Source organism: Xenopus tropicalis, chromosome 3, assembly GCF_000004195.4.
Source record: "Xenopus tropicalis strain Nigerian chromosome 3, UCB_Xtro_10.0, whole genome shotgun sequence".
Lineage (NCBI taxonomy): Eukaryota > Metazoa > Chordata > Amphibia > Anura > Pipidae > Xenopus > Xenopus tropicalis.
The window spans coordinates 88,741,765-88,768,803 of NC_030679.2; the positions used below are offsets into that span (position 1 = coordinate 88,741,765).

At 39.1% G+C, this 27,039-nt stretch overlaps 1 protein-coding gene across 1 annotated transcript in view; it reads right to left on the minus strand.

The window, feature by feature from the left end:
* snd1 (staphylococcal nuclease and tudor domain containing protein 1) overlaps nucleotides 1-27,039 on the minus strand; it is a 387,013-nt gene that overhangs the window by 208,245 nt on the left and 151,729 nt on the right. Inside the window, exons 13-14 of the mRNA NM_203852.1 lie at nucleotides 22,768-22,878; nucleotides 8,157-8,229 (exon numbers count right to left, since the gene is read on the minus strand). Of these exons, the coding sequence (NP_989183.2) occupies nucleotides 8,157-8,229; nucleotides 22,768-22,878 (184 nt within the window). The remainder of the gene's footprint in view (nucleotides 1-8,156; nucleotides 8,230-22,767; nucleotides 22,879-27,039) is intronic.

Below are 27,039 nucleotides of genomic sequence, written 5' to 3' on the forward strand. Positions count from 1 at the left end.
TATTTCTTAGGGTGACAGGCCCCTTTAAGTGTATGTGTGACACCACTTTCAGCAACCAATTTGCCAGTGGGCAGGTTGCACATCCCTAGTATACAGTGTAGTCAACATACTTTTAGGTAAGATTCCTGCAAACACCATAATGTATATAGTGTCAGCAAGTTAATATATTAACTCCTATGTCTAAGGTAATTTAGCTGGGCCAAGAAAAGTATGTAATCAAGAAAATACATGAAATGTCTCCATGATTGGGCTGACAAGTAGGATTCAGTAACCTCCTATCACAGAAAAGAAAGTTCATCAGTGTTTATACATGGTGGGATCTTTTACAGGCTACCCATCATTACACCTAATTCATGCACATCAACACATCATCAATACCACACAGATACAGAATATGCAGGAGCATCATGATATAGCTCGAAACTCTATATTTTATAAAAAGGGCACAGAACTTGAATGTAGGATAAGTTGAACAAACACTAGTGCATAGCAAAATATTATAAACTGTTTTACTATTACACAGCACAGAACTTTAAAAAAATGGAAAGGACAGAAACAGTCTAATACAATAATATATGTTGTGGACATATAAAGCATAGACAGATACATAGGGGTATATTTATCATGCTGGGTAAAAAAGTGGAGTGGAACATTACCGGTGATGTTACTCATAGCAGCCAATCAGATGCTTTGCTTTAGTTTTCTTACTGTTGAAATCTAATTTCTGATTGGTTGCCCTGGGCAATATCACCGGTAATGCTTCACTTCACTTTTTACACAGCATGATAACTATACCCCTAAGAACGTTAATCCCCAGCAGACAGCTCTAGGGCAGTAGGCTTGACTGAGTGTCTGCATATGGTAGCAAATACATTATAAAGCATGTAGCAAATTTGAAAACAGGGCACATGTTAAATATGTAAACATTATACGGAAAGAGTAAACTGAGGTATTTAACTACATTTTATTTATTTTTTTGGAAATATTTCACAGAGACTGAGTGATGCTTTACATAAAACCAAGAGGATAAAGCACTGGTGAGAAAAAGCTTTACAACTTTATTTTAACTGGATTTATTTAACAAGATACAATTCATACAGTCATATCTCTCATCCTGAAAATTATGAGTAGTACATTAATTCTAAGAAGCTGATTTTTGCTGCATTTAGCAACCATGGTGGTAGGCCAAGTAAGGCTGATCCAATCATTTTTACTCAAAGCCAACAACTGAACCATAATTAAGGCTCACAAAACTACTTCAGCAATGCACTGCAAAGTCATCAGCACCCTACAAGCTATTCAAACCCACCCAAAAATGTCTGGCTAATCCCTGATCAGCCAGAGACACCTCTTCAGTTTGCTAAAATCTTTGCTAAAATTAAATAGCCAATGTCTTATTGGTGAATCAAAACATTCCCAAAATGCATTTGAATTGCAAATTTATATGTGCTAACATAGACAAGACTAAGCATCCATACATATGGGTATGGATTTTTAACACAGGTAGCATCTAAACAGAAGCAAAAAAAATTAAATTCTTTCAGGCGGCACAGTACTTCTGATACACATGTACAAGCATTCTTGTACATATTTAAATATATTCTACTTTAGAGTATATATACTGTAACATTAAATTGTATACAATAGAACTGATAAAAAGGTCGCTATGCAAGATTTTCACAGGAACAAAAATATCAAGTGAAATTATTGTAACTTTTGGAGTTACTAGCACTTAACAGGCTCGTTGTAGGCACCTAAGTGCATCTCTTTTAGCCGTGTTCTATATGCACTATACTTTTAAATGAGTAATCATCTGAAACTTGCATCTCCTGTCTTTCTGCCCAAACAGAAACCTTTCAATGATTGTAGAAATGTTCTGTCACAGGCCGGGAGCCATCACGTTGTATTGGGCAGAAAATGACATGCAGAGTGAACTAATAAGACATGGTTTTGTGACAAGCCTCCAAGCACTAAGGCAGGTTATAATACCAGAGCACAGACTATTACTCTGCAAACACATATTTAAAGGGACAACAAATCTCTAAAGCCAGTAAGGAATAGGTAAAATTCCATTCTATCACAACTAGAAATTTAATCTTCTGTACAGTTTCACCAAGTAGGTTCAGGACAAGGGCAATCAAACAAAATACTTCCTGCATTTCAACACTGAACAGAAAATGACCAGCTCTATGTAAAAATGTTGACTGATTTATTAATAAGACTGACTGACAAATTAAACAGATTCGTTATTTTTTACAATACTGAAACTGAAATTTTAGCATGTTAAAAAAAGGGGCTAGCCTTTCACACAATATTTAGGGGAGATCATATTTTGGGCCATCTTAAATATTGACAATACGTTGCAATAATACATAACATTTTCTAAGTGCAGCTTCTACATGCACAGCAGGCTACTGTTCTGGTAAGTGGCCTAGAGGTGAATGGCAAAGTATTGATGCCACTATTCACGTCAATAAAACTGGGGGAAGTAAACTGGTAAATATTAAAGGTCAGATTTCTTCTGTCCCCACTATGACAAGTAAATTATATAGTTGGCAGGGATCCATTGATCCCAAAAACAAGTGTTAGAATATCAACATAGAAGACTATATCGACAAAATGGGATCAGTTCAAGTGGCAAAATACAAATTTTGGTAGAAGTGCACACCTGCCTTGATTCATCCGCATATCCTTTCACAAAAAAAGATTATATTGTTGTTCTATATAAAGAGCTTACCCCCATGCACAAGGTTTAACTTTGGGAGTTAAACCTTGATTTTACATACCTCCAAATTCCATTTCTCTTTGTTGCAATGCATTTTACTGGGTGCTTTTCCTGGATTTTATGCTTTGTTTTTCTGACATTTTACGCCAAACTTTCTCAATTTTGGCAATATACCCCATTTTTTGAGGGAACTAAATAGAACATTCTCCTTTCATATATTAAAATATTCCTGACTGATCTGGTATTTTTTTAAAAATTAAGGATTTCTAAAAAAAAAAAAAAAAAAATCTACCATAGCAGCTGTTCTTTGCCACTTCTGACATTTCTGTAACACCTTGCTTGTGACAGAAGACCCTGCCCACTGGTGACAAAGTAGTAATTTAACTACAGTTTACATTGCATTTCATGTGCAAGTAGCGCTTCTGGTGGTCTCATCCCTTGGCAGTAAGTAGGCTCAGACAAACCAGCAGCATGAGGAAACAAAAACTTCCACAGCAGTGGTGAAGAGCAGCTGCAGTGGTAGATATACAGTGGTGTGAAAAACTATTTGCCCCCTTCCTGATTTCTTATTCTTTTGCATGTTTGTCACACAAAATGTTTCTGATCATCAAACACATTTAACTATTAGTCAAAGATAACACAAGTAAACACAAAATGCAGTTTTTAAATGAGGGTTTTTATTATTTAGGGAGAAAAAAAATCCAAACCTACATGGCCCTGTGTGAAAAAGTAATTGCCCCCTGAACCTAATAACTGGTTGGGCCACCCTTAGCAGCAATAACTGCAATCAAGCGTTTGCAATAACTTGCAACGAGTCTTTTACAGCACTCTGGAGGAATTTTGGCCCACTCATCTTTGCAGAATTGTTGTATTTCAGCTTTATTTGAGGGTTTTCTAGCATGAACCGCCTTTTTAAGGTCATGCCACAACATCTCAATAGGATTCAGGTCAGGACTTTGACTAGGCCACTCCAAAGTCTTCATTTTGTTTTTCTTCAGCCATTCAGAGGTGGATTTGCTGGTGTGTTTTGGGTCATTGTCCTGCTGCAGCACCCAAGATCGCTTCAGCTTGAGTTGACGAACAGATGGCCGGAGCTTCTCCTTCAGGATTTTTTGGTAGACAGTAGAGTTCATGGTTCCATCTATCACAGCAAGCCTTCCAGGTCCTGAAGCAGCAAAACAACCCCAGACCATCACACTACCACCACCATATTTTACTGTTGGTATGATGTTCTTTTTCTGAAATGCTGTGTTACTTTTACGTCAGATGTAACGGGACACGCACCTTCCAAAAAGTTCAACTTTTGTCTCGTCGGTCCACAAGGTATTTTCCCAAAAGTCTTGGCAATCATTGAGATGTTTAGCAAAATTGAGACGAGCCTTAATGTTCTTTTTGCTTAAAAGTGGTTTGCGCCTTGGAAATCTGCCATGCAGGCCGTTTTTGCCCAGTCTCTTTCTTATGGTGGAGTCGTGAACACTGACCTTAATTGAGGCAAGTGAGGCCTACAGTTCTTTAGATGTTGTCCTGGGGTCTTTTGTGGCCTCTCGGATGAGTTGTCTCTGCGCTCTTGGGGTAATTTTGGTCGGCCGGCCACTCCTGGGAAGGTTCACCACTGTTCCATGTTTTTGCCATTTGTGGATAATGGCTCTCACTGTGGTTCGCTGGAGTCCCAAAGCTTTAGAAATGGCTTTATAACCTTTACCAGACTGATAGATCTCAATTACTTTTGTTCTCATTTGTTCCTGAATTTCTTTGGATCTTGGCATGATGTCTAGCTTTTGAGGTGCTTTTGGTCTACTTCTCTGTGTCAGGTAGCTCCTATTTAAGTGATTTCTTGATTGAAACAGGTGTGGCAGTAATCAGGCCTGGGGGTGACTACAGAAATTGAACTCAGGTGTGATAAACCACAGTTAAGTTTTTAACAAGGGGGGCAATCACTTTTTCACACAAGGCCATGTAGATTTGGAGTTTTTTTTCTCCCTTAATAACGTAAACCTTCATTTAAAAACTGCAGTTTGTGTTCAATTATGTTATCTTTGACTAATAGTTAACAGTTTTTGATGAGCAGAAACATTTAAGTGTGACAAACATGCAAAAGAATAAGAAATCAGGAAGGGGGCAAATAGTTTTTCACACCACTGTATTATGAAATTTCTAATATTTAAAAAATAGCAAATGGAAAGCTTTAATGCATAGGCTGTTCAAATGTGGACATGTACCCAACGGTAAACATGCCTTTTACACCGTTTATAAGACTACCCAGATACATTCTTGCAAAAAGGCCCTGCACCTTGTGCGCCCATCTGCAAATCACAAATTCATTAAATTAAGACAAATGGGAAATCTAACTTTCTAATAAGTTAATTACATTTGTCTTTCCTGAATACAATGTAAGGGTGCTAGGAAGGTCTTCTTTACCTCTATTTTTATTAGTACTAGTTTGTTATAAGGAAGGACATACCATTAGCTGGCATTTATACCTTTTGTGGAATATTGTTGTGGAAAGACTTGCCTGGGAGAGAATAATGCAGCTATCCCAATGTTGAGCAACTCTCCTCTGAATTATAGAGCTGCTCTAAAAGCTGAGGGTCACAGGCGAAGAGAAATTATTGTATATCCATATATCTGCTTGATGGGGAATGCCTGGAAATTTTATGATACACTTAATCAGGGAAACAATGTAGAAGTAATGGCGATCTAAAGGAAGGCTCATTAAAATCAGAATTATTAGTAAAGGAATTGGGGGTGGGGATCAATTTGATACCATAATTTAAGTCTTAATATATTAAAGTTAATCCTCCCTAGCCATGATGCCACACAAAATAAGTTAATGAACCTGTAAGGATGCCAGTTAATGTGACTGCATAAAACATGAATTTTTCTAGCCTTGGAATCTCAAGCTTCAAGTTTAATGTCAGCTTTGGGATTTTAACATACACTACAATTACAGCGACATGTTAGATACTAAAAGCTTTTAAAAACATGTTCCCAACCTGTCAGCTTATTACTAGAATCCCAACTCTGCCTATGCAATTAGCGGTGAGGGCAGCTGCACCAGAGTCCCATCGTATCAGATTGCTGATGGGAATAGAAGGCATGCTAAGGAGGGAGATCACATCACACAGGAATTGCTAAACAATTAAGAAAACATTTGAGATAGCAAGCTGCGACAGCTTGAGATCTCATCCAAGGGAGGGTGTGCAAATGCTCTCTAATGAAAACAATACCTTACAGACAACCACCAGACACTTCAGGCTAGCCCTCTGCAAATAAGAGGCTGGACATAACTTTGCGCCTGGAAATCAACAGAGACAGCAGGAAGATTATAGTTTCTGGGGAAATCTTTACACTAATAATATGAAAAGGGGATGCATAAACTATATATAATCCAGTTATAGTGACACCACAGCAGCAAGTCTATCAGTCTACCTCAAGAAGAACAAAGACTACAAATTCAACTGTTTGATCACTGTAAATGTAATATTTATTCCCTTTGAGACAATGGCTTTGTGCTCATCTTGTTCTTTAATCCTTCCTTCAGTGTCTATTTAAATAATTATTAACTAATGATATAATGAGAAAAAAATTATATGTGCACATTTGATCTGAAACTGCTGTATTTTAATAAATGCTGAAAACTTTATTAGCTTTTAATAAAACTGCCCCAACTAACCATGTGCCTATGGTAAGGAAATTAGATTGTAAGCTCCACTGGGAGCAGGGACTGATGTTCATCATCAGACTTTTTGTTGGAAATATGCAGGTGCTGGATATACAAAATTAAGTACTGGAACCAAATTACTACATTTTAGCAATTTGGGATAGAATTTAAATGATGCAGAAAGGACTATTTTGCTGCTGGATTTGCATATAAAAACGGTATTTATTCATCATTCTTTACATAACAGATAACAGTGACAGGTATATTAGGGGTTTCTGTGTTGCGTTGGGCTCTAACAAATTTTGGTTCAGAAGCCGGAGTGTCCCTTTAGACAGGAGAATAGACTGTATACTATTAAGTGCAGTGTATGATTTTCCTTAAAGATGGCATAAATTGGGAAGGAAGTGACATTTGTATATGACTGAACTGTTTTGATTGGAAGGTGCCATAATATGCTTGCAGTCCTCCAGCAGCTAATGCTGTACTAAAAAGTTCTTGGAACAACATCTGGGATGCAATAAACAAAGCTGATTTACTGTCTGATTTTGACACAAGGTCTTTTAAAAGCCTGATACCAGAAGTCATGTCTTGAAAAGTCAGAGAAAATCTGTTATAAAAGCATTTGTTTTGCTTCTTATATCTTATTAATGAACACATTTTGAAGCGGAACATTTCTGCTGTATTACAGTACATTTATCAACTGCAGTAGTGTTGCACATATAAGTTTAAGAAAATAGAGCAATTATTAATTCATGGGTCATTAGGCAGGAAAAATCTTAACAGCTGCAGGGACGAAGTGCCATTGCCTCCTCAAAGCTGTGAGTAAAAAGCAGTCATTAGGGTTCCCACTTTAAAACTCAAGGTGATGAAAGACCCACCATGAATATTTCATGGATCATCAGTTTTCAGGCCTTGTGTTGTATCTTAGCATATCTACTGCTGATCACTAGTGGCTTTAATTCCCAAAAAAAGTCCTAACCCTGCCATGAGTGGTTACTGTACACACCCATATTGCAATTTTACAGTGTAACCCATTTACTGCATGATAGGTTTTCATGAGACAGCCAATACAATGTCTAACTGTGGAACCCAAGCAACTTTCAACATTTACCAGCCATTAGAGCATGGGATAGCCAACCTTTTTTTTTTTTTTTTCATGAGCCACACACAGACTTTAAAAGTATTGTTGAGCAACAAAGGCGTGAAAAAACATTCCTTGGGATGCCAAATAAGAATTGATTGGCTATTTGGTAGCCCCATGTGGAATTCTAGCCCACAGGAGGCTCTACATGGAGTAAAATTGTGTCTCTCTGCTTCCAAAACTTGCCTCCAAGCCAGTTCTATTTGAGCATCTACTCTAGGTAGATATTGGTGAATGCAAGCATAATATTCCTAGGCAGCTATAACATTCATTCTTCTCCTCATTCTCTGACCATGCCACAAATGCTTCTATTTGAGATGGTTATTGAGAACATTTATAACTGCAGCTTACACGTTGTCTAATTATTAACTTGGGATACCACCACGTTAACCAGAAATAAGTTTATATGGCTTGTCTGGTCAACAAAAAGAAAGTGTTGCCCTTATTTTGCACCAATGGCCCATCAGCCACTAGTAACACTATTGGTCCTAAGTCATTATGCAAAAATAGTTCTCTTGCTATTGATAGAAAGCATTTTCAGTTATTTACAACAATTATCTGGTACTGACCAAAAATGTTTTCTCTTGTTATTTGAATTAACATGACGCATAAGCATTCGCTCGTCTTACCCCAGAAATGTCTGCCACTCTGTGGATGGGAACCTCCTTTTTACTGTGTAGGCCTTTGGCATTCTTGATAGCTCTGTTATGGGGGGAAAAAAGACATTATTAGGTTGCATGCATAAGAGTGTACAGCTGCTTGCCAACACAGCAAAAGAAAAACTAGCTATAATAAAATAAAAAAAATAAAGCATAAGTTAAAAAAAAAAAAAAAAAAAAAAGCAAATGCTTTCTTCTGTGAATCCCACATCAATAGGAACTGCCTGCAATGGTTGGAAAATGAGTATCAAGTCAAGAAGGTGCCAGTAACCCTTTAGATCACTGCCATCTAGCTTGTATGGCCAATACAAATATGGGACATGTCATAAAGAAAGCTCAGGACCTGGGGGTTGAAGAAAAGGGGATTTTCCACAATTTGGATCCCCATACTTAAGTTATTTAAACATTAAATAAATCCGATAGGACTATTTGGCCTCCACTAAGGATTAATTATATATTAGTGGAATCAAGTATAAGATACTCTTTTATTATAGAGAAAAAGGAAATCATTTAAAAATGTGAAATTGATTAAAATTGAGTCTATGGGAGATGGCCTTCTTGTAATTCGGAGCTTTCTGGATAACTGGCTTCCAGATAATGTATCCCATACCTGTATTAAAAAATGAAATTCTCCAGCCAATCCCTTCAGGGGCACTGGGAGCTGTGGTTTAACAGCTTAAAAGTTGCAGGTTGAAAATTAAAAGAGCCCTACAAATAATATTTGCACAGGGCCCAAAGTAGTAACTACAGGGTTATGGTTGTTTTTGGAATTCTTACTTCTGTCATTGTTCTCATCTGAACTAAATCTACACATAAGAAGCTTTTCTTATTACACATAATTTATTTGTGAAGTTAAGCCTAATTTGGGCAGGAAATTCTAAACTAGACCACCTTTGTTGAGGAAAAATGTAATCAACACACACAAATTAATTTCAACTCCCCCAGGCTGATTTAATAAGGGTCATCGTTTTTACGGTTTTAAAACATTCATTAGCCAGGTGGTGGAATCATATGCTCCATATTGTTCTCCAAGATCCTTTGTATGCTGCTTACAGATATATCTGGCTCTTAAATGATGAGTTTATCAGCGCATATGCAAATTCTGCTATGCAGCCGCATGCCGTGAGGTTCTCTCGTACTGCCGCAGCAGCTGGAAATAGCAGGGCGAGGGAAAAGACAATAAACCGTGCGCGCTTGCACAGCGTAAGCTGAATACAGTTTTATGTGGTTCTACATCACCATTTACATGCATTCACGGATGAAAAGGCAAACCATTCAAACATTTAGAGGGAAAAAAGGGCCATGGTAAAGCATGATTTTATAATCAAAAGTAATAACGCTTGCTTTTGTTTAATTCCTTTCACTGCTTCATCAAAGTAGGATTTAAATGCAAAAATATGCAGCTTGTGCTTTGGTGTTAATGGAAAACATTCTCTTTCAGGTGTAAAGAGCATGGCTTTCCAGAGAAAGCAGAGCAAGTGAGGCTGGGCAATTAGAATGGGCAAACAAATTACAGAAAGCTACTGATCTGACATTAACACCCATTTACCATGCTGTTCAAAGTAATAACCATACATTTAAAAAACAGCCATCTAAATGGAAGGGGTTGTACAAACCAAAGTGGGAATATTAAAAAGGAATCCAGAACAGAATTAGAACTAATCAAGGTATTTGTGAGATGGATGGGACAATGAGAAACAAGAACCTGTCAATATTTTAGCCATGTCATCCTAATGTCACTGGCCTGTTTGGATTACTGCTCAGCACGTTGCTGTAAAAATAGCCCTGCTCTTTGCTCAAATCCTCAACCACCTGTTGGTGCTGAAGCTATTGTATGCAGCCCTCTTTATTAAGGATGAAACATCACTGCTTTCTGAGTCCCCCACCCTCTGAGCTGTGCTGGGCTTAATGGCCAAGGTTGCAGAGGAAATTATGGGGCCATGCTGTGCCTCCTTTCATAGCTAGCATCTGCGTTAGTGTGCTACTGGGTAAATGTTTGGAGCAACCTCACAAATGAACCTCATCTATTAAACCAGCCTGTACGGTTTGTATTAAGGTTTGCTATATATGTTGATTTTTTAGAAAAGAGGATGTGTGCGGAGTGTGCACAGGCTTTGTAAAGCTGCCTTATTAAAGTGTACTTATTATAATCACACAAGCAGAAAAGTTTCAACACCTCATAATTCCCTAGCTGGAAACCATGAATGAATATATTATAATGTGCACTGAATAACTATGTCTGCTTGGAGTGAGGCGCACTATAAAGATGGATCTATAGACAATAGAACCCCTGATGCAAATTAGTACTTTAGTACTCTAATATTCTTGTTGAACTACACAGAGAAAAGGAGAGTCTTAAAGAAATACTGTCATGGGAAAACATGTTTTTTTTTTCAAAATGCATCAGTTAATAGAGTTTCTTCAGCAGAACCCTGCATTGAAATCTATTTAACACAGCCAAATGACCTGTGCCCTGATAAACTTTAGTCACACTTTACTGCTGTGCTGCAAGTTGGAGTAATATCAATTAGCATTACTAATGACAATGCAGTATCACAATAGTACACAGGGGTGCAAAAACTGCACCTGGGCCCCCCCATCAGGAAATACACCACGTGCCTGCTCTCACCTTTATATTTTCTTGTAGTGTACACAGCGTCTCCAGTAGGGGGTGGGGGGGTCACATTTGCTGATCCCCTGGTAGTTACACCACTGATAGAAAATTAAACAGCTTATAGCAAATATCGTCCCTTGACAAATTGCTAGGGAGATAAGCATGTGCACAGACTGTACTGAAAATGCACCCAATGGAGACTGAGGTTGGAGGAACCAAATATCCAGTGCCCAGGACACCACTGGACCAAAGTAACAGTATTCTGAACATTAATATTATATATCTTCTGGGATATGAACAAATGGCTACATAGTATATTCATCCCCCTTATTGTCTTATGTGCTCTCCGTTTAACCTTCATAAAAGCAGATGCCTTAATGCACCACTGTCTTGTGACAGGCATGAGTGTCATATGTGGCATGTCTCCCACATATATGTAAACAGTTTCTTCCCCCTCTGTGTTCTGACACTTACAGCTAGAAGCCTGTATGAATACTTAAAAAAGAATGTTGGGAACGTTTGTGCACTTTAACAGAAGGACCATTCAGCCAAACAGACGATATGACATATGCCAATTAGACATACGGCACCTCAGATTTTGCACACAGGAAGGGGATTTAGAATCAAACGGATTACAGTAAGGTTGATCACAACCCCTAGGTCTGCTACATCTGGCTTCCAACAGGTAAAGAGGCCTACTTCTTTCACCATGCTTATTTCCCTATCCTGACATCACTACCTGTGGTGATTCAACCACCTCCTACCAATCCCTATGCTGCCCCTACCAATTACTACATTTCCTGGCTGCCTTTCTCAGCACAGTCAAGGTCCCTTTTCTTGGTGCATGCTGAGAGAATGTCAATGTTGCCTGTTTTTAATTATTGATCTACAAGAAGGAATGTACATGCTCTCTAGTTTCTCTTCACATAGTAGCAGTGATAGGACATGTAGTGCTCATAAAATGGCCCACTTGTCATTAGCAATTTAATGTAGATGCAAAATATGACAAAGAAAAAACTAAAAGGGTTCAATAGGATATAAAAGGAAAAGTTAATAAAGACTGAACTATTTGGGCTTTGCAGAGGGCATAAACTAAATGCTTGGGCAATGCCTAGCAAGTCCTTGCAATGTGTCTCCAAAAATTAGCAAAACTGCCAGGAATTAAAGAAACACATGAATGGCTTTTGTGCCTCAGCAACAAAAAAAAAAGTGACTGCTAACATTTTTTTGCGGTTTATCATTAACTGAAGTTGGGAGATTAGACCAGCAACTTTTATCAGCTTCCAAATATGATCATTGGGTAGCACTCATAATAGGCATACACTGCATGTCAGAGACCTTATTTGTATCTGGCTCTGGATGACACTAGCTCAACCTCTTTATCAGATGCACAACAAAGACTACAGTTTCTGGACATGGCAGCAGCCAGAATTTCTAGCCCTTTATTTGAGCCAGCAACCAACAAAATGGCTCTGCAGGCCACAAATTAGTAATCGTTAATTCTTGCACTCCATGGCAAGGAAAACAATTGTGCTTCAATACTTTTCTATGCCAGTACTGATGTTGTCACAAAGCCTTGGATGCTTTGCCAGAGCTGGTTCCAGACTAACATGAAAAGGAGATATATACACTGCTCAAAAAAAATAAAGGGAACACAAAAATAAGACATCCTAGATCTGAATTAAGAATTCGTTCTTTACATAGTTGAATGTGCTGACAACAAAATCACACAAAAATTATCAATGGAAATCAAATTTATCAACCCATGGAGGTCTGGATTTGGAGTCACACTCAAAATGAAAGTGGAAAAAACACTACAGGCTGATCCAACTTTGATGTAATGTCCTTAAAACAAGACAAAATGAGCCTCAGTAATTTGCGTGACGCAAACGCCTGTATGACCTCCCTACAATTCCTGGACATGCTCCTGATGAGGTGGCCGATGATCTCCTGAGGGATCTCCTCCCAGACCTGGACTAAAGCATCCACCAACTCCTGGACAATCTGTGGTGCAACGTGGCGTTGGTGGATGGAGCGAGACATGATGTCCCAGATGTGCTCAATTGGATTCAGGTCTGGGGAACGGGCAGGCCAGTCCATAGCATCAATGCCTTCTTGCAGGAACTGCTGACACACTCCAGCCACATGAGGTTTAGCATTGTCTTGCATTTGGAGGAACCCAGGGCCAACCGCACCAGCATATGGTCTCATAAGGGGTCTGAGGATCTCATCTCGGTACCTAATGGCAGTCAGGCTACCTCTGGCGAGCACATGGAGGGCTGTGCAGCCCCCCAAATAAATGCCACCCCACACCATTACTGACCCGCTGCCAAACCGGTCACACTGGAGAATGTTGCAGGTAGCAGAACGTTCTCCACGCCGTCTCCAGACTCTGTCACACGCGCTCAGTGTGAACCTGCTTTCATCTGTGAAGAGCACAGGCTCCAGTGGCAAATTTGCCAATCTTGGTGTTCTCTGGCAAATGCCAAACATCCTCCACGGTGTTGGGCTGTAAGCACAACCCCCACCTGTGGATGTCGGGCCCTCATACCATCCTCATGGAGTATGTTTCTGACCGCTTGAGCAGACACATGCACATTTGTGGCCAGCTGGAGGTCATTTTGCAGGGCTTTGGCAGTGCTCCTCCTGTTCCTCCTTGCACAAAGGCTGAGGTAGTGGTCCTGCTGCTGGGTTGTTGCCCTCCTACAGCCTCCTCCATGTCTCCTGATGTACTGGCCTGTCTCCTGGTAGCGCCTCCATGCTCTGGACACTACGCTGACAGACACAGCAAACCTTCTTGCCACAGCTCGCATTGATGTGCCATCCTGGATGAGCTGAAGTACCTGAGCCATTTGTGTGGGTTGTTGACTGCATCTTATGCTACCACTAGAGTGAAAGCACTGCCAGAATTCAAAAGTGACCAAAACATCAGCCAAGGCTTCCAAAAAATATCATAAAGATGGACTCTTGTACACAGACAAATGCATGCAGAAAGCATTAAAATGTATGTACTTTTGTAATTCCAGATGAATGCATGTTGCATTTGAAAAAGCGCAATGAATTTATACTGTGTTAAAATGCATGACGAGCTCAACCAAAATAAAATGCTACCAATTAGCTTATGTCCTCAGAGGGCACGTAAACCTGCATCCTATTCTTAAATCAGTCACACACAAAAGCCTGTATGTATGGGCCTTAATAGTTTGCATAACCAAGTAATAAAATTGGTCTAACTGTTTCAGGTTTGTCACCACCAAACTACATAATAAACTGTGTGTAACACCCTATATTACAGCAGCACTGAATATGGGGTGACTGATGAAACACTGTATGGAGACCTTAGTCCGACTTCCTTCAGTTCCACAGGAGGCATTACACATATAAATGCCCCATTTGCCAAAGAATATGTCCCACTACCAGAAACTCTTACAAATGCAATTGCTAACAAATGTCTGTTGTCTGACTTGAGGCCAGTCTTGTTTGCAGCAGTTTCTATCAACCTGTTGTAAATTTAATCAGTTGCAACAAAGAACCCATTTGGCGCAGCCAATTTCATGTACACACAAAAATCTCTATGTCTATGTCTAAAATGGATATGACAGGAAAGTCAATCATTTCTACAATAGCACCTACTAAAAGGCTCAGAGTGCAGTGATATTTTGTATGCAGGAGTAGCCCAATCAGCTGATCTAGCTGCAGTAGACCGATCAAACATGATAGCCAATTGGTTGTCATCAGTACTGCACAGGGATAATTAAACCAGTGTTCGTAAAGGAGTCCCCAAAGAGTTGAGAATTTCTAGCAAGGGTTCTGCATAATAAACTGTGAGACCACTGGCTAAATCCCAGTGTTAGTTACTGAATTGCTTAGAGCTGACATGATGTGCTCATAGCGAAGTGAAGCACTGAACCAAGACTGATGCATATGAGCAAAGCCTCACAGATAGAATGAAAAGTGTAACATACGGCTGTGAATCATCGCTCCACACCAAGGTCAGATTGATTCATCTCAAGGGGGAACACAAAGGATTAGTTCATTTTTGGGGATAGATATGAAATTGCAATAAACTGTAGGATTAAATTCTGACTGCTAATGTTATCTAGCAATTCAATACGCTTGACCCAATGTAGTTGAAGAAATCCAGATCATACAAACTGAAGCTTTTATGCTTGAATAAGGTACTTGTGGCTATGATATAATGTAGAATCGCTGACTGTTTATGAATATATATCTGCTCTTTATCTTTTTTAATTATGCAAGTCAAGGAGATTAGGTATTTGATAAAGCTCCTTTTATTTGATACACAGAAGAGGTGATTGCAGCTGTAATCTCCAGACAAATAAAAATCCAAACAACCTTGAGGATGTGCCCTTCATATATACAGTGACCTGTCATTCATTGCAGCCACAAATGAAAATAAAGCCTACTTTATGCAAGCCGGAAAGAGAAGCAATGTGCTTTATACCAAATACACCCAAGTATTGTTAATCATCCATTTATTTTCCCTTTAAGAGCAAAACTATTTATCTGGAATAGTTTATGGCGCTCACAGAAAATTGCTTCTTTGATTACTTGCATTTTAACATATGGCAATAGACATAACTCGCCTCAGCCATCCATTCGCCTATAAGTGAACAGGAGCATTTAGCCGTCATAAAGAGACTATGCTGCTGTTATTGGAGTGCATGAAGGAGTCACTGACTAAGACCAGCGATGAGGCAACTCCAACTCATTGCTTTGTGCAACCAGTTTGAAATTAGCCCAACATTATATCATCAATACAAAAACACTACAATAACAAAAAATGTTTGATCAATACTTAAGAACTTTCAATGATATGGCAAACTAGTACTGGAAATGAAAGCCACTGTTGGTACCTCCAGCTTCAGTCTTTTACAAACGACCAGCATTCTGGAAATTTGACCACTAAACTGAGTAGTGGTACATGTGCTACAGAAATTAAATGGTGTGCTTTAAAATACCTTTATAAAAAACAGAAAGACATTTTCCTATTAAGCAGAAACAGAGTTTGGGGTGAGGATTATTTCTCCTCCCAGTCATTTTATTAAAAAAGATTTAGCTCATTAAACAGTAATTTATCATTATCATGTTATGCTATATAGATATATTTAATATATAGACTGAATTATTTATAGATTATTCAGTCATATTAAAAGTACAGTCCACGGCAGTTTTTCACATTTTCAACAGAGATATTTGTTCATTTCAACTACAGTAATAGATAAAGGAGATTATAACATCATTCATCATTTACATTTTGCAGTGTATTGTGTAATTTGTGTAAACCTAAATGTAATTTCTGCATTTGCAAAATGTGCGCCCCTATATTTACTTCCTCAAATACCTAAAATTAGAATCAGATACAGAGGGGATTTTTAAAGTACCTTAAACCTCAGACATTTAGTTTGGTTTGCTTTTTGTAGTTGCATTGTTTGGTAATATGACTAGACTGAACGAGCCCCCTGAGGCCTTTGGAAAGGTGGCCATGGATGTTTAAGTGTCTAGGATTTAAAAAAAAAAAAAAAAAAAAAAAGCCAATCGTCAATAATCCCACTAAGATCTTCTACAAGTGGAGAAGATTATTTACATCTGACAACTTGCCGATGCCAGGTGATCCCAGCAAGTTCAACCCCAAAACAGAATGCAAGATGCTGAAAGAGATCTCTAAAAATCCCAGGATTTCATTACAGGACCTACAGGTATCTTTCACCACTTGGGATGTCAAAGAGCTTGGGTGTACTAGAAATAGACTACACAAATTTGATCTACAAGGGAGATGTGTCACACAAATTTCATGTCATTCTGGAAAAGGGACTGACTGAATGTTCATTTTGTAAAAAGGCAACAATGGTTCTCTTATTTTAAGCACATTATAGCAAAAAAAAAATTTAAAACATGTTTATAAGTTTATAATTTTTTTTCACTGTTAATTTTATTAGCAATGTCCCCAGACAAAAAAAAGTCACATTTATGTTCTGGATGAGTACCCAATTTCATCTGACATCTGCCAATAAAACTATCATTGCTATGATTATCATGGAAACCATACATGCCATTTAAAGTGGGGGAAAAAATGTGCTTGGCCTTCTCACTGGTTGCCTTGGAAACAATAACTCATCAGAAACAACTGATTACTTTTTAAAAGCCGGGATTGCATGAGGCTCTGCAGCATGGAACAACGACAAACAGGCTGCTAGTATGAATGACAAGTGACTTTTAAGGAGCAAGGCACCATCCTTCCCTGCCACTTCTAATAACCACCAATACACTTAATGGTATGACACTATTAAAGAGTATACTTACATGAATAATGTAGGGAACTTCAAAAATATTGTATGGCTTATGTGGCCTGTTCGACAATTTTCCACAGAAATACAATTAATAATGTACAAGTCCCTAGAAATTCCTGTGATCCTCCAGCCGAGGTAAAAATGAACTAAATCCCCTAGGGACTGCGCCCATAGCAGAGTGCTGGGAAATGCACTGCTGACTCTGGATACAATCTTTATGTCAAATAAAACCAGTCCTCAAATGTTCTGCTAACTTGACAAACTTGGTGTGAAACTCCATTCTTGTTATGTGCATGAGCAAAACTGCATTTGTCCTCTGCATTGATAACTGCTGCCTTTGGATGAAGCAGGACAAATCCATTGATCAAAGAAACCTGCCCCTTCCTTTCACACACGCATGAATAAACCCTCAATTTAATGCCCTTGAAGAGCTCTACATTTTTTTAATTTGGCACCATATGCCAATGAAATGATAGGGAATAAAATGCATAATAGAAACTGTATGCATATAACACAATATACAAGTATCCATTCATTGAACAGGGCAGTTTGTGCTGGTCCTGCTTAGAAGCACTTAATTTTCATATATTCTCCAAACAAAAAAAGTATTCAATGCATGGGTTTTTGAGGAATAGGTTAGATGACCCTATTAAACAATGGGAAATCAAGTAAAACAAAAATACATCTGAAACATACACCAAGGGAAATGTTAAATTAAACAGTGTGCATGAAGATATAAAAACTGTCAAAGAAGCCCATTCTAAATGTGGCAGTGCAGGGAAAGTAAGGTATGAGATCCCCAGAGCTTGCTTAATCAAGCCAAATTGTGAGCAGATTGAGTGCCCCGCTGGCTTCATTCATCTAACACAAACTTCACTGAAACCAAATCAAGATTAAATGTTTAAAGTAGGAAAACTAATGTTTGAGATAATCTCTAATAGATGCGGAAAAGTCAGCAGAAATATTTATTACTTTTTAGCATCCAGGTATTGTACAAAATACAAGAACTACTTTAAGTGTAATATAGCAATACATATCTGAACAAAGTACGGTTGGATCGTACAGCATAAGTGAATGGAATAAAGACAAATGGTGGGAATGCACACATGCATTTTTCCTGAGAAGTGGCTGTCTAGGTGTGTTTGCAGCAAAAGAATAACCCCACCTAGCAAAGAAAACCAGCAATGTAGTCTAAGCTTTTTTTACAATCTCCCAATGTTCCACGTAAAATCTGGGTGCACATGTGCAGTAATTATTCAGTGATGTCTTTTAAAGCAAATGTGCGGGTAGCAATTGTCAACTTAAGCAGGGCATAACTTTAAGGGGCATGTGACAGTGTGTGACTTCACTTTGCCGAAAATTATTGATGGCGTGCAGGATCCCCCTTCAACTTCATGGCCGGTGGCAAACCATAGTGAAAAGTGAAGAGGGCATGTACAAGCCACAGAAAAGCCATTTTGGCATGTGTTTAGATTTTTCATAATGTATCTCAAAATGTACAATCCTTTTTGGCTACTAAGATTAGGGCTCACACTCTATATTTATTGGTATACAGTGTCAGACTTGCCCACCAGGAAAACTCACGCTGAGCCCAGGTGCCAGTGGGCCCTCTCGCTTCTATCTATTTGCTGAAGTTGGACTGGTCCATCGGGATACCAGACCTGCTTCATGGTCATTCCCTATTCCTGTATGAGAAAAAAAAGGAACAAAGAGCCTAGGATAATAAAGAATTAAATGAGCAATTAAAGAATAATTGTTTAGAGAGTGGGCCCATGGTTCAAGGTTTTCTGGTGGGCTCCTGGCATATCAGTCCAACACTGTTGGTATATATGGCTGCAAAGAAATACCCCCGCCCCAGCTGCTCTTCTACCTTTGGGCAAGGAGAGGTGGATGCAGGGGGTGAGCCCCATAGAGCTCTTACAATCTAGGTGGTTGGGTAACATACAGGCACAAATTGGAAGGTAAGAGTGCACTAGGTATGGGCATTTGCCCTTAAGCGCAGGACTAGGCAAAATAATGTTTTATTGCTCCAGAAGTTAGCATCTGAGTTTAATCTTAAAGAGAGTGGGTGAGTGTTCCCTACGGAGGGATTCAGGGATAGAGTTCCAGAGGTAAGGAGCAGCGAGATAGAAAGGTTTAAGATGAGAGAACGCAGTGGGTGTGGATGGTGTAAAAAGACAAAGGCTCTGAGAGGAGCGGAAGAGACATACAGGAACGTGCAGAGAGACCAGTGAAGAAATGTAGTGAGGAGCACAGGAGTGAAGGGCTTTGAATGTTAGCAGAAGGATTTTGTATGCTATCCTTTGCTTAACAAGCAGCCACACTAGAGAGCTTAAGTGAGGCTGGGCAGGTTCCCTCTTGAGAGAGCATGAGGATCCTGGCAGCAGAGTTTAAGATTGATTGCAGGAGAGAGGTGGGAGTCTGGGAGGCCAGTTAGTAGGAGATTGCAGTAATCTAAACAGGAAAGGATAAGGGCATGGATTAGTGTTTTAGCTGTTACTTGTGAAAGAAAGGGGCGTATCTTGGTAGCATTGCGGAAAAAACAGCAGGTTTTGGCAGTGTTATTAATATGGTTAGAGAAGGAGATTGATTAAAGATAACCCAAAAGGCAGCATGCTGAATTATCAGGGGTAATGGTCATGCCGTCAATAGTGATGGTGAAAGGAGGAGAAGGGCTAGGTTTGGGCGGGAAGACCATGAGCTCTGTTTTAGCTAGGTTAAGTTTGAGGCGGCGTTGGTTCATCCAGGAGGAGATAGCCAGGAGGCAGTTAGCAATCTGGGTTTGAACATCAGTGGTTAGTGAACAGGTGTTTAAATATATCTGCATATAAGTGATATTTAAGACCAAAAGAAGAAATAAGGTCTCCTAAAGAGAGAGTGTACAGGGAGAACAGCAAAGGACCAAGTACAGAGCCCTGAGGCACCCCCACACTAAGCTGAACCGGGGTAGAGGATTTGTTAGCAAAAGCAACAGAGAAGGAGCGGTTAGAGATAAGAGAACCAGGATGCAGCCTGATGCCGGATACCCAGAGAATAGAGGATTTGCATAAGGACAGAATTGTCGACGGTATCAAAAGCAGAGGAAAGGTCCAGGAGAATGAGGACTGAGTAGCGTCCCGTGGCCTTGGCAGTCTGGAGATCATTTGCAAATATCACAACATAAGGCTGATTAGTAATTAATTCAGATTCTCATTACATGCCATCTTAGAAACCAGCACAACTAGCATGATAATCAGCCAAGTGGCACCAGCTTCTATTACATGCCAGCCTCATTTTCTGTTTAATGATTTGTAACAGCCCCTTAGCTTCTCAACAACTACCCAGAGCACACTGGCACTCCTAACAAAATCTAAGATGGTGACACCCCCTGCGCACAACTTGGCCTGGATCATTATTGTTAGAGATTTTAAAACTTTAGGGTGGTGCATTAAGTTCAGTATTATATTCAGTAAAATATGGCATTTTTACCCATATTTGTTTTTAGGGTTTACTTCTCCTTTAAAATAATGACCTGTGAAGGTGACCTAAACTAATGCTTAGTTTTTTTTCACTCTTTTACTAAAGAAAAAAAAGACAGGTTCCTGAAATAAAATACGTACTAGATGAACTGTTACATGGAGACAACACTAATCTGTCAATGCAATCTATCTTGTTTATGTATATGTTCTACTGAGAACATGATGAGATATATCTAGCAATCGCAAACATAAGTCAGAGGAGAATGATGACAGTAAATGTGCTTACAATCTACACACAAAGTACATTCAGACTGATTACTATTAGGCACAGCAACAAAGTTCCAATTTGCACTTTTACAATAAAAAAAAAAAAAACATTCTTATTTGCTAGTTAAATGGAACTGAAGCTTTCCAATGTACACTCAGTATATCCAGAATCATATTGCTAAAGGGCTTAAAGTGCAGAGGTGCAATAAAACTGCAAAGATTATAATGAGGCACTGCACATATTAAATCCAAGGGGCAAACCAACCTAGTAAATTATACTAAGGAGGCACAAGGAAAATCTTATTAACAACTTTCCACACTAGCTAAGGTTTAGGTTTAACAGAATATACACTAGACTGATATATTTCTGAGGAGAATGCCTTTTAAGTATGGAAAGCCTTTATTGTTTTCTTTCTCACCTCTGCTGCACACTGCATGGACTATCACTTAAAAACATGTGTTTGTCTGAAATTATGCCTTAGTGCAACATTTTATTTTGCCTCTGGAAGCGAAGTGGTTTAGACTACAGATAAACCAGCGAACACTGAAGTATGGATTTGAAGATGTCACAAGTACCGACTCTAGAATAGTTACTGACCTGTGCCTAGGGCATCAACAATTTAAAAGAAACAGTGAAATATGATTCTTTAGACATGTTTGTAACTGGCAGAAGTACTCAACAGCTCAGTTTAGTAGAAATAGAACATATACCCTGTGGGTTACACTATGCTACTAGTGTATATATTGTAATATATATTGCAATCGTTCAGATGATCAGAAGCCAAATAGGAAAAAAAACCACTGAGCTGGGTAAAGAGGATTCCCATAATGCATCGCTCCTGCAATGACTTGGTGACCAGGACTGTAGCTGGCGCATGCGCAAACGACCCTATGCAGCACAAGCAGGCACCCCCCTTCAGCCCCCGCGCCTGCACAGATACCAACCGGCACAGTCACACCAACCCCCCCCCCCCACCTGCTTGCTGCATCCCCGCTACTGCACAAGCAGGCGCGCTCCAGTTGCCATGGCGACACGCTGTCTGCTTGTGCTGAAGGGGAGCGTGCGCGGGGAGACAGTTTCTTCAGTCTGTGCAGTAGCGGGGATGCAGCAAGCAGGTGCGAGAACGGGAGGGGAGCGGTGGGGGGGGGGGTTGGTTGGACTGTGCTGGTTGGTATCTGTGCAGGAGCAAGGAGAGGGGAACGGGGGCCGGGGGGGGGCGGCGTGGGATCACAAAGACACAGCCTGCAAGTGCTTCAGGAGGGGATGGGGGGGTGCTGACAGACACAGCCTGGCTGGGGACGCATGTGCAGTAAAGAGTAGTGAGGTAAAGGAAGTGGGCTTCCTTATTAAAGATGGCGGCGCTGTTCACTGAAAAGAGTCTATAGTATGAAGTGTATCTCAGTAAATCTTTCTCTAGGCAAGCGTTTCTACATAGCGATAGTAGTACTATTGATTAGTGTGCTTAACAGATTTTGACTTTCCTTGTCCTTTAAATGCATGGACATCATATATATAGGGTCTCATCTGCACTGTCTACACAGTGCAACAGCGCCACTGCAAACACTTATTCCAGCTAAAAACCTAGTTCACCATTCAGATACATTGTGAGTTAAGGACAAGACATTAAATTACTATAAACTTGTAAGAATTAACCTTAACTGTAGCAAAAGGGTAGCTTTTGCCATCATTTAAAATGGAAGTATACATAATATGTCACTGCTTTTTTTTTTTTTTTTTTTTAAACACATTAAAAACCATCTATTGCTTTGCAAACAAAATAATATCTGTATAGACATTGCATAAGCTGGCTTTATGATTTGGTTAATGGAGAAGATAAGATTTTAATATTTTGTAATTAACAAAATGGAAATTAACTAATTTCCATATAAAATTAAAGTACTGTAAAAAAGGCATTAGGGTGGACACTTACCGGGCTTCTGCTGCTAGCAATTCATCATAATGAGAGGATCTCTGGTCATCATCCTGTCTGTAACGGATCACGGTGGCAAGGCCTTTGCTTACAAGAGCTTCTGCAATGTTTCTGCAAGACAAATATATACAGTATATAAAAACCTGAGTCTGCATCTTGGCTGCTAGGGTCCTTGTACCCCCATCAATCAGACAAAAGGAAACAGGAAAGGGCCTCTATAGAAAATTGGTAATAAAAAAAAAAAATCAGCACCATACAAATGGATGCTTTCTGTGTAAGGTTTCTACATTTCCGGCTAAAGAGAAGAATGAAATAACAAAAATAAACAAGAGCCAACTGCAAATTTCCTCAGAATATCCCTGTCTACATTGTACCAAGATGCTAAAGTGAAGTGCCCATATAAAAAAGCTTGAACATAGGTATTAAGACATCACTGCCATATCTATCTTACTTTCAAGTTCTGTAACATGGCTATGTAATATCTTAACATGACTAGATTAAAAGGTATAGTGTATAAAAAGAGGATCAATGTATAATAAAGATAAATTTTAGGAGTTTGCATTCAGTTTATTCATTTACAAACAGGGCAACACTACAGCTAACTCCACCTTCTATAATTTCCTATGAAAACAGCCTGAAAGCACAAGCCACCGCAGGCAAATGCCTTCTTCAAACCAGCAAAAGTGCTTAAACCCTCTATATGGCACTGACTGCACGACTGAAAAGATAGATAATTGTATGTAGCACTTAAGATTTCAGATTGAATAGAATCCTATTTCCAGTTACTACTTGTTTGCCTTTTCAAATGTCTATCCTTAAGGGCTCTGGCACACGGGGAGATTAGTCGCCCGCAACAAATCTCCCTGTTCGTGGGCGACTAATCTCCCCGAAATGCCATCCCACCGGCGAAAATGTAAATCGCTGGTGGGATGGCATACGCGGCGGAGCGATTTCACTGAAATCGCGGAAGTTGCCTTGATTTGTCGCAGGCGATTAATCTCCCCGTGTGTCAGAGCCCTAAATCTTACAGGCAGTTTGGGAGGATACTTCGTAAACATGAGCACTAAAATTGTATTGAATTTAATATACTGTATCTGCTTTGCACATCAAAAGGCTGCAAGTAAGATTCCAAAGGTTCCAAATCTGCCCTCCAGGCTCCCACGACTTGAAAAAGAAGCAATATAGAAAAAGAACAAGAGCAACGTCAGTGTCACATTCATTGACCCTTCAAACAAGGGTCAATAAATGCTTATCACTAATCATTAAATACAAAAGTATTTCATTCTGACCATTTAACCCCTTGCACAGAGTATGTACTTTTATTAGTTTATGGGGTAAAAGCAATACTGCTCTATGCATGCAATTGTGTTACATAATACAGCTCAGTTGTGTTTCCTTTCCAAGGCTAGGGAATATTACTAATTTGCACCATTAAGGAAACTCATCCCTAACCCTAATTTGGCACAATGAACAATTTCATTGACACAGTAGTGTGTTAGCATAGGCTAAGGAACCTCTGTGTTCATGGCTCACATGAATGAATGTGCAATGTTACTTAAATGAATTTGTGAATGTGCAATGACCTTCAGGGCTGGAGTTAAAAGGAAGACTCAAGTAATGCAGCAAAACTGTTTTCCACAACTCCCAGCACACCCTTCAACCGTCATTAGGGTCCTGGGTGCTACAACTCAGCAGCTGGAAAGCCACAGGCTGGATATCCCTGAAGCTAATGAAAAATATTTTTATTAGACAATTTAAGAACATAAGTTGCATTTTGACAAAGGTTTTATTTTGATAATAGCTAACCTTACATTCTGGTAGAGGCTGCCACTCCGCAAACCTAAAAGATTTTATAGTTATTATAGATTCTTGTTTTAGGGAACCTTTAGAAATATATGGTATCAGAACAAAAATAGGTATCGAAGCATAATAATCCCAAGGACATAACCATGACTAGGAGATAAGGTGACATCAAATAAGAGTTTTTTAAGCCTTATGTAAAACAGAAAAGAAACTAGCACTAAACTGGATGGGAAGAGGAATATTTCAAGACTGGGTGTCTGAAGTAAGTCAGATCTTGACTGTCCTTTATATCATAGTTATGAGAAGAGCTCCTTTAGTACTGGTACAGTGCTGTACAATATATTCATAAACAAGCCATAATTACTGCTATGAAAGGCTGTGCATGCAAATGTGGCATTTCACTCCTTAATCTGAGACATTAACGCCCTGCTAAAGCTAATTTGCAACAAAATGGTCACTGCCCAGATGAATGCAGTGCTTGGTGGATGCTACAAATATTACTGCAATGCTTTTAATTCGGTTTGTGACCATAACAGAAAGTTCACCCAGCAAAAGTAATTATACAAAGTTGTACTTTGACATTTTGCCGTTGCATTTGTTCAAATCCTATCGCCTTTAAACTGGCAGAAACAGAAGTCCACGTATGAACAGGGTAAGAGTAGAACAGAAAGGAATCTTATGCCTCATCTCTATAGAGAGCAACAGCACTGATAGTGTTGAAGGAATGACAAACCTTTGCAGAGAACCATGACAGCTATAAATTAAACATAGATGTATAACCCCAAACTAAGCAACATCTTTAAAATTAGAAAATGTTATCAAGCAGGATTCAAGGGGAACATAAGCTCTTTTTTGTACCAGTTGTTTCTAGGGTCAGAGGCTTCCACTGTGTTTGGACTAAAATTTATTGTTAACCGTAGATAGTAGTACAAAGAAGGCAACTAAAAACCTGTCTGTCTCTCTAAGCAAAGGAACACTTCTTGCTTTACACAATAGATCATTTGAAAATGCATGCTGGGCTATTTTCTACATTATGCTGTGTATTTGCTTAGAATTTTACATGTTAAAAGGTACATTAACACAAAATGAAAAGCATTTTCAGAATTTAAACAAATCTTTAAATTGTGTTCATGCATAGAACTAAGGATACAGCATTGTCTGTCAGCAGGTCATGTGCAGCTTTTGCATATTTCATTTCATGTTCTCTAATAAAGCAAGAAGGCAATAAGTCAAGCTAAATTGCTTTCGCCAGGAAGCTAAAACAGAGAACATGTAGTATGACATTCTTTAGCCAGGACCTTGACAGAACCTGTTGTAATCAGTCTAGGTTGAAAGTAAAAAAAAAAAAAAAAAAAAAAAGTTGAAAATGTGAACCCCTAGCCTTATGACTTCTCCAGAAGGTTACTGGAGTCAGGTGTTCAAATCAATGAGATAACATACAGGATATGGCTTAGGGTCATCCTGCTATAAAGGCAGACAAATTAGTTCAGTAAAAGAAGCCCATATAGGCTACCATGGGTCTACGGAAATATATTGCTCCATGCTTCACATTTGCAAAAACAGCAGCAATGTCTTGGACTATGTCCTGTGGAAGGATGAGAGAGAAGTTGAATTCTAAGGTGGAAACCAAGAATACTGTTTGGGGAAAATCATGGACACCGCCACCAAAACTTCATCCCAACTCATGAAGCATGATGGCAGTAGCATTGTGTTTAGGGGGTTGCTTTGCTGCCTCAGGGCCTAAACACTTTGCTACTAGAAGGTTCAATAACTTCAAAATCCTATCCAGAAATATTAAATGACAAAGTCAAGTTAGTGACCTCTTACTGATGAAGCTGTAAGAAATGTGGGTTGGAGGTTATTTCTCCAAAATAAATACAAGGGATCAAATGTGTTTGTCTGTTATGATGACTTCATTTGGCCAGGAAGCTTAAAGTGATACTGACACAAAAAAACTACTTTTTAAATTATGAAATCTACATAAAAAGTTATCTATAGGTCGTGTTGATCTTTTTTGCTGATAGAGCTGCATTTGCAAGTAATTGTTGCTTGAAGTTCCTAAACTTGACTGTTTTGCCAACCTGACTGTCCCTTCTCAGCCTGTCAGTTACAGCTTCTAATGCTAACAGACTGCTGCTGCACAAATATGGCAGCCCCCTCATAGCGGTACATGGGGGATCAGATAGGGAACGGAAAAGCATCAGGAAATACTTTTATAACAATATTATAAAGCTCATGCAAAGACAATGTTATGATAGATGTAAAAAAAGGTTTCATTTCTGGTGTCAGTATCTCTTTAAGGTTAAATTATTTGGTAAAACAAGCGGATCTGGATCTCAACCCAATTTGGTAACACGCAGAGCTGAATCATGCTAATCGAAAAAAGCCCATCAAGTTCAACCCTTCCAAGATAACCCCAGAGCACACAAACCTATACACTAACTTACATAAACATCAACAGCCAACATC